Below are 9,241 nucleotides of genomic sequence, written 5' to 3'. Positions count from 1 at the left end.
CTCAGTGGTTGACACAGATTTCGTTGTAGCCAATAGGAGTGCGGTGTCGCTGTGATGTAACCACTGTATCTTTAAACGAGGCAATGAGCAGAAAATCAACCACTTTTTTCATTTCCTGATATATGCAGCACAGTACTCAACTCAAAGTCCTCAGAGGTCACGTGGAAGAAAGACATGGCAGAAGAAGCTGCGAGGAGAAGATATTATCGGAGAAACCTTGGAAGGAGAGGACTTTCAAAATGGCCGTCTTCAGAATAAAAATGTAAAAAATACTTCATCTGGCCTCCCCACAGATTTATGTGTGGTTACATTTTTTACCTTTTTTTTTTTAATAATAACATATTCATTCTTTTTCCTTGATGGATGAAACTGAAGTTTCATCAGGTGAGCTGCTTCGCCTGGTTTCACACTGACCAAAGTCCCTCACGAGGCTCTATGAAGTCTCACGTGGCTTACTCGTCCCAGTTGTCTAAACCAGTTTTCCCAGCAGGAAGGACAATGATGCTCCCAGTGCCAGACCCAGAACGAGGAAGAAGGTCATCAGAGACCCTGCTGTCTCACAATCCTTACACCGCACCAGCCTGACAGAGAGAGACAGTTACAACACGTCCACACGCGCAAACCCTGACATGAATATCGACACTATGAAGCTTGAGACAACATCTGAGACCCTCGAAAAAAATCTGAAGCTGCTGAGTCAGCAGCACAGAACGTTTGGTCCTCGTCAGAAGGAAACCACCAAACTCCAGAAACAATCATCAAGCCTCGAAAAACTCTAATAAAACTTTAAATCTTAAAGCTTTTAAAGGAAAAGGTGTGCTAGAGGTTCAAGAAGGCGTTTCGATCTCATCTACACTTCTGTCACTCTTTCATAAATGTGGTGTGGTAGCTATGATGATGATGATGTTGATGTTGATGTCAAAACTGACTGGTTGATTGTTTCTCCAACAGCCAATGAGCACATCGCACCTATTGAAATCACATCTAAGCTGTACTGAATAAGCTGTGCGAGGCTCATGCTAATGCTTCACGTTAGCGGGCTACGTCAGAACTGATCTAAGCTGAGGCTGACAGGATTCCTTCATTAGCTCTGGACGTATTTCATCATCTCCATCCCTCAGAAAAGACGCGGACTCACTGTGGAGCGTAGGCCATGCAGAGGCTGGCCAGGTACCCGTTGGAGAAGGAGAACAGGGCCATGATGACGACGAAGGCGCAGTCGTGACTGAAGAGGACGGTGAGTCTGGGGTTCTCGACATTACACAGCATGAGCAGAGGGATGAAGATGATACGAGACAACACGGCGACAGGGAACAGGACGCTCTCCTTCGAAGGCTGCGGAAACATCAGCAATTATTAATCTGATGACTCAAAACTGAAGCGGCAAAGTAAATCCCCCCAGCAGGCAGCAGACTCACCCACTGCACGAGAGACGGGGCGCCGCGGCCGACCAAGTCCATGGCGTTGAAAACGATGAAGCAGCAAACGCAGGTGAACACCTTTTCTGTAAGAGACAAAGAGCAGGGCTTAACAGCGGAGGGATGTTCAAATACGGTCATCCATATTTTCCTAATTATTGACTAATTCTAAACAACGTGATGTCTCACTCCAGGCCGCGTTGTCCTGGTAGACGGTCTGCACTCGCACTGTTATCACAGGAAACACCGACAGGGTGACGGCAAACACACACGTTATACACGCCGCCATCAGCCAGATCTGCGGGACACACAGGAAGCTTCAGGATCACTGACACACTCACACTTTCAACATGTGGGGTGGCGCGCTGCAGAGGATGAGCTCACGTGCAGTCATTGTAATTATAAGTGAGGAACAGCATCTTGTTCACCTTTTTGAAGACGGCCAGGACGGAGGAACGCTCCTGATTCTGCTCTGCTCCGCCGATGAACGTCACCTTGACCTCGAGCTCTTTATCGTTGTTGTTGAGCACTTTTTTGTCTTTAAAAGGAAAGAAACACACATGTATAAGTGACGAACTGACCTGGAACCAGCTGCAGCGAAGTCACTGGTACATACTCAGACCTTAGAGCTGGCTTTATGAGGAGCTGATGTGACCCTTTGACTGAAGAACTGACCTGTGGTGCTGAGGAGCTCCTGTGAAGTCTCCACTTTATCAGACTGACTTCTGTTCAGGTAGAAACGAGCAAATTCCTGCAGAGGAGAGTCAACACTGTCAGAAGATCATAATGCGAAGCCTTCAAAGATTATTTCTCTTATCAAAAATTATTTTCTTATTAAAAAGATGTTAAACTAAATTAGCCTAGAAATAACTGATGCCAATAGCTGCTGGTTATTTCAGATGTGACACTGAGCGCTTTATTTTTCAAATTTGATTCCTGCTTCCCTTATTTGACCTGAATTTTGATCTGGATTTAGCTCAGGGGTGCGGATGAATATTTTATTGTCAGTGTGTGTAACAGCGCCCTCACCAGGTGTGGCAGCAGCAGGTAACACAGCAGAGTCCCCAGCGTGGCCACACACGGAGTGATGAAGTATCCCAACGCAGCCGAGCTTTTATCAGCGTTACCTGCAGAGCAAGAGACTCTTCAGCTGATTCATCTTCAGTGACACATCAGCCAGGCCACTGTTATTAACAGACCTGAGCTTGTAATGGTTTATTGGAATTGGTATTAAAGTCGGCCAATAAGTGAGAGGAAATGTAAATTACTCAATCGTGAAAATCAAAGGTGAAAATTGTGATTAGTTGCAGCCTTTAAAAGCTGAATTTGTGTTTTCTACCAGCATAAATAATTGCTGAGTTATTGTACCAGCTCTTCACTTTGCTCAAGAGCTCTGAAACTCACAGAGGAAAAAATAATTATTCTTTATGTCGGTCACCGGCTGTTTCCTGTTTTATTTTGAAAATCAGGTGCATCTGCCTGTGCCTCTGCACACGTCAAACCGCTTGTCTCATAAGCCCACCATCTAGCAAAAATGAGTAAAAAACAAACGTCTTTGGAGAGCTTCTTCGGAAAGGGGAAAAGGCCAAATGATGAGACAGAAGAAGAAGAGCCTACAACTTCCAAGAAAGAGAAAGCTGCATTTAAGAGACAATTTCAGCAGTCCTGCTTAAAATACGGGTTTATCGCTTCAGGTGATTCTCACGCACCAAACCTGCTCTGCGTAAAATGTGGCGACAGGCAATGAAGCCTTCTCGTTGAAGAGAAACAAGCAAAGGGCTCCCACTGATTACCACAAAAACATTCAGCGTAATGGTATATTAGTTGTACTTTTAATATTTTGTTTTTATTTGTTTCTATGCCGGTCCATCAAAATATTGCTTAAAGTGAAATCGGTGAAAAAAGGTTGGGGGACCGCTGGTCTCAATAACACTAACAAGCACATGTTTAGAACTGAGTCAGATGTCTACATGAAGTTTGCTGTCAGTAAAAGTGTAGTTCAAACACTGTTGTTGTTGTTGTTGTTGTTGTTGTTGGTGTTGTCTGTACAGTTCCAGCAGGGTGAGTTCAGGCTGTCACTTACTGAAGATGGAGAGGAGCATCGCGAGCGCAGCGAAGATCCCAGCCAGACCCTGACCGCTCATGAACAGAGTGCTGTAACGAGGAGGAAAAAGACCGACCACCCCGAACAGACTGCCCTGCAGCACCGCACTGAAGGCTGCACACACGCACACACACACACACACACGCACACACGCATTAGGTTTTCATCATTTCTGGGGACATTACATAGACTTACAGTCATTTCCTGGAGCCTTATCCTGGCATAACCACGACTTGCCTGACCCTAACACTAACCTTAATTCAAGACTTCACCCTAAAATTTGCATGCACACACACAGGCGTACACACACATTTTAAATTGTGCTTATCATTGTCATTTGTACAGTAGTGTTTGAATAGCAGCAGCAGCACTCAGTCTTTCCTCACTTTCAACTCCGCTGCTGCTCACCTGTATGGTTTCATCTGCATGTGATCAGCTCTGATTCTACTTATCAATTCCAACTATACTCAGCTCCTGCTGCTGATTCTTGGTATTTTTTTCAATCAAACACTTTTCAATTCAATATTTTCTTATCTCTTTTTTCTTCTTCTCATCTCTCTTTCTTATTTTTCATTCTCTGTTGTGCATCACTGTCTATGTTCGACATTTAATATATTTATTACATTTAATACAGACTATCCACATTGGCTAAAGTTGCGTGGTTGACCTTCAAACCTCCAGCAAACACAATCAGTGATCACTTAAAGGACTATTTAAGTTTGTCTTCATTTGTCTAATTGCATTTCATCACCGTCAATGGAAAAAAAATGGCCTCAGCTCTGACGCAGTTCATGATGACGATGTGGACGTAAAGACCTTCAGCTTGAAGGCGAACGTCAGAGGGATCACATGTCAATGTGTGTAAACTCACTGTTGATGAACCAGATGGTTGCCATGGTGACAGAGAAGAAGGTGTCCGGCTGCATGGTGACCTGGACCAGAGCAGCCGTGAGGGAGAAGAGGAGGAAGATGGCAACCAGGCTGAAGGCCACACGGAAACGATCCTTCACCCTGCAGAGAACAAACATCCTCATCACAGCATCCGACGGCGTCATCGTCGTGTAAATAAAGCTGCAGTTTGACATTAACTCACCACTGATACAGGAAGGAGTTGAGCAGGGTGAACATCAGCAGGGGCAGCTGGGAAAGCAAGGCCATCCAGCTGTCATAGTTGTAGTCTTTAGCGGCAGCTCCTGATGTGACGTTAGAGGTGATGTTGGTGACCGTGAGGCGCTCGTTGAAATACTTTAACAAAGAGGAAAAAGAAGAAGAATCATTTAACGGCTGACGTAAGAACTCTTAGTGAAGGTAGAGGGACACAATCGAAGAAGAAGAAGAAGAAGAAGAAGAAGAAGAAGAAGAAGAAGAAGAAGAAGTGTGGGAGTCAGACCTGAGAGGCCGTCATGAAGAAGTTCCAGGGCAGCAGAGTTCCCAGACCGAGCACAAAGATGATGACAGCTACAGCCTGACCGCTGTGGAGACAAATGCTTTCATGACCTGAAGTGACTTTAAGCACCGCTTTATACAAACAGCGCTCAGCAGAAAACGTCACACTCACCGGTCGGCAGGGGGACTCTGTTTCTTCTCGCTCTGCATCCTGTCGTTTCTGCTGGAAAGTCAAGAGAAGCCTCTAAATGGACGACTCAAGCAACGCGTTTACAGAACAGGTTCCGTTCAGGTCGTAGTAGAATCACATCAGTCACTGGCACTCGGCAGCAGCCGTGGTGGTTCGAGCCACGCGATGAAAAGCTTCTGCTCAAATGAAGAATTTGACCTCAATAAAAGCACAATGTGCATCTTCAACAAAACAAACTTTTTACAGCCTTCACGTGAGCAGTGAAAGAAAACATTCAGGTTCTTTACGTAAGCTGAAGCAGCATGTCCACAATGTAGTCATACTTCTACAAGTCCCTTCAGTAAGAGTACAGAAGTGTAGTCTTTCACTTTTAAGCTTAACTTAACTTTAAAGTACTGATATATAAGTAGCATTTCAATTATTTGATTTTAATTATTCTTAAATATTCTTTAATCCTTGTATTGTATAAACTGATTGTATGTTTTATATGTAAAATTTACACTCTGCATTACATTTAATGACGTTTTGCTGATAAATGTGAATCTTGTCCAGTGTCTTCCAATCAATCTCCCACATACACTAAGGTGTAAGTCACAATTTACAATAATTGTCATCAAACTTTAGCCATAGTTTACATCAGAACATCCCTCCAGAGTACATTGTTATACTGACAACATGACTAAGCAATTTGACTGTCTTATCCGTAAACACTGAAACAATGACTCGTCATTCTGATGGCACTGACATGTTCATTGACACAGATATTTACTTTTGAGAGATGAACTAAGGATTGTGAGCGAGTAACTGCCTTTTGCAGGAAATTCATGGCGTTTTGCTATTTGTACGAATTGTTTTGAGAAATGCACTTACTGTTTTGCAAATGTCGGGGATGATTTGAGAAATGTACCAAAGCGACTGAGAAAAACTGTAACAGAGACTGAATTAAGAAATTTGAATTGAAAGTTTTTAATTTTTCTTCTCTATAAAGTTACTTTGTCACTAATCCTTTGTTATTATTATACGATTAAAACTAAATTCCTCCTTATGCATATGAAGCTGTACCAGTGACGCAGGTTTGAGTCTCTGCTCTCAGGTGATATTCAGTTCATCTGCACACGGCACTTATACGGTCATGTCATCACAGTAAAATGGGCAGGTTGTGACTCATCTGCTTGCATCATCATCATCATGTACAGTAGTCTCCACATGGCGCCATATCAGCTATGTTGCCAGACTGGGCAGCTCTCCGGCTCCTTTTTAAATCAGGCGAGTAAAACTGTGTCAGGTTGCGATGACTCAGTACGTCAGTAGAATTCTGAGGTACTTGTGCTGTATTTGAGTACTTCCATTTTTACTCCATTACATTTATCTGACACTGTTTATGATGCAGTATGTTACTGTACTAATCTATCCAGTACAAAGTATCTCAATTTGGCTCCACATCGACCAACTACAACATTAAAATGCTGTTACTCGTTCTCATTAGTGACAAAGGCAGAATAATCTAATATTCCATAAAATATAACTCTTTGAAAGGAGCCATTCTGCATAACAAGTACGTTTGATACCTTAAGTACATTTTGGTGTAGTGTTTTTTCGACTGTGGTCCTATTTCAATACACTTTTTACACACTTTTCATTATAGTTATTTTGGTTATAATGAAGAATAGAACCCGACAGGACAGATTTATATCTAAGCACACACACACACACACACACACACACACACACACACACACACACACACACACACACACACACACACACACACACACACACACACACACACACACACACACACACACACACACACACACACTGTTTTGCTTCTCTGAAACTTGTTTTCAGCTCTGGTTGGTTGAGCTGCGGATTGTCAGTCCGATCTGGCAACACAGCTCATCAGTTCATGTACTAGGAAACGTTGTATTTCCTGCCTACAGATGTGAACTGAACACACACTTTGTAAAAATATATGAGATCCGCTTTGTGTGATATCAGTCAGTGAATCGTCTGACCAGTGGCGCGTGCGAACATAAATAATCTCCATCAAAGCGAAACAGTAGTTTCACGTTCATCTCAACATGCGGCCGAATGGCGACGATATCAAATGAAATCTGTTTTTTATCCTATAGCAGCCTCGCCGTCTGTTCGCGTGTGTATTACAGTAAAACGGTAAATAACTTTCAATTCACCTCAATCGTTTCATTAACGCGCCTTCGTCCGTTCGTGGCGCCTTCACGTCACAGAGTCTCAGAGTAAAGCCAACGTGCCGTAAGACTTTATGTGATTAACCATTCAGAACTCCATAAGGAAAACATCAAAATTTAGGTGAAATGATAAAAGAGAGCCGGAGCTTACCTGAGAGCCGGAGCAGATGTTTGGATGGTCACTGCTGTTTGAATGAATGAAAAGGCGGGCGCGCGGACTGCGACCTCGCGCTTCCTTCCTTCTGTTTTTGGGCACGTGTATGTCAAGTTCCGCACTTCATGACACACCCTCAAAAGGATGAGCCTTAGGCTCCAAAGGTACACGGGTCAGTTAAGGAAAAGATCTCAGGGTGTGTATCCTGTAGAGAAGTGTGTGTGTCCTGTGCAGAAGTGTGTGTGTCCTGGACTGCAGTGTGTGTGGTGTAGTTCGAGGCTGCGGCCTTCTTCCTTTTGGGAGCACTGCCAACACGTGGTCAACAGTACTGCAAAATGTACAGAGGATGTTTAAGGCCACATGAAAACATTAATCTGATCTGATGTTAATTTTTTTTCACCTTGCATAGCTAATTAATTACAGTTTTTTGTTTTTCAGTCGCTTTGGTACATTTCTCAGATCTAAATTGAAATTCTCCAAACTGCTTGTTCAGTCTTCACATCTTTGTGTCACTTCTGCACATCAAAAAAGCAGTTTCTCATTTCTTTGAAGTTCTGAATGCTTTGGTACATCCATGCAAATGATTATGTACAATTCTCTGCTGTTTCCTACATTATCAAATGCTTATGTCATGTTGATCAAAATGTATTATAATGGTCTCTGTTGAATAGTCTCACCCCCCACATCATTTAGGCATTAGTTCATCATATAAGTCTTTACATGTAAAATGGTTGAACAAGTTGTCATAATTTGTCAAGCATATTTCTATACATTTCCATTAGACTTCTGAATTGGTAAATTGCTCCCAGGTGATTCTTGACTTTCTCTAATGAAGGGAAATTTGTGGAACGTCAGGAGGTATAGGAAGACTGCACTGTAATTCCTACAGCACTGCATGTACAGGAGATTGCCCTATGTTCACATTTCTACTTTTGTTTTTTAGTTTTTTTCTTTGTGCTATGCAGTGCTGTCTTTTCCTCTCTGTATCGCAATGACATGATCTGTCAACAAATTACAGTGCAAACAGTAAAGGCGTAAATGTGAATCTTGTCCAGTCTCTTCCAATCAATCTCCCACATACACTAAGGTGTAACTCACAATTTACAATAATTGTCATCAAACTTTAGCCATAGTTTACATCAGAACATCCCTCCAGAGTACACTGTTATACTGACAACATGACTAAGCAATTTGACTGTCTTATCCGTACTCATTGACACAATGACAGAAATTTACTTTTGAGAGATGAACTAAGGATTTTGAGAGAGTAACTGCCTTTTGCAGGTAATCCATGGCGTTTTGCTATTTGTACGAATTGTTTTGAGAAATGCACTTACTGTTTTGCAAATGTCGGGGATGATTCGAGAAATGTATGAGTGAGAAAAGGTGTATTATTGATTTGATGAAACCAATTTCAAATTTATGTTTTTCTCAACTGGGAGATGGAAACTCATGAAAGTCATGATTTTGTCCTGGATCGGACACAGCTGGCCAGTAGACATGGCATTGACTTGCATTCATTTCCAAACCCTAACCTCAGTTGGCAGCTTACCCCATAACCTTCATTAACCAGGACCTCAGAAATGACATTTGGCCTCATTAGGATCAGACTTTGGTCCCCATGAGGACTGCTGGTCCCTACAAGGTCAGTGTTATACCTGAAAAGGTCCCAAAGAGGCAACAAGAAGCAAGTCCAGACTCTGGAACTCCCTTTGATCACATCTATTACAACAGAACATGCCCTGAAATCCTCACAGATGTCAGCACCTACATCTCTGACCA

General features: G+C 42.6%; 1 protein-coding gene across 1 annotated transcript; it reads right to left on the bottom strand.

Moving 5' to 3' along the window:
- Positions 1-399: 399 nt before the first annotated feature.
- LOC139345566 (equilibrative nucleoside transporter 2-like) lies at positions 400-7,478 on the bottom strand. Its single transcript, XM_070984232.1, has 13 exons — positions 7,457-7,478; positions 5,081-5,131; positions 4,913-4,994; positions 4,616-4,767; positions 4,394-4,533; positions 3,502-3,636; positions 2,448-2,545; positions 2,094-2,169; positions 1,847-1,956; positions 1,608-1,716; positions 1,419-1,504; positions 1,139-1,335; positions 400-581 (listed from the first exon to the last, which is right to left on the bottom strand). The coding sequence occupies exons 2-13, from the start codon at positions 5,116-5,118 to the stop codon at positions 470-472; spliced, it is 1,335 nt and encodes a 444-aa protein (XP_070840333.1). The 5' UTR covers positions 5,119-5,131; positions 7,457-7,478; the 3' UTR covers positions 400-469.
- Positions 7,479-9,241: the final 1,763 nt, after the last annotated feature.

Source organism: Chaetodon trifascialis, chromosome 2 (assembly GCF_039877785.1).
Source record: "Chaetodon trifascialis isolate fChaTrf1 chromosome 2, fChaTrf1.hap1, whole genome shotgun sequence".
In the NCBI taxonomy this organism is placed as follows: Eukaryota; Metazoa; Chordata; class Actinopteri; order Chaetodontiformes; family Chaetodontidae; genus Chaetodon; species Chaetodon trifascialis.
Note: the sequence above shows the minus strand (reverse complement) of the source record. Positions and strands in the feature narration are given on the sequence as shown.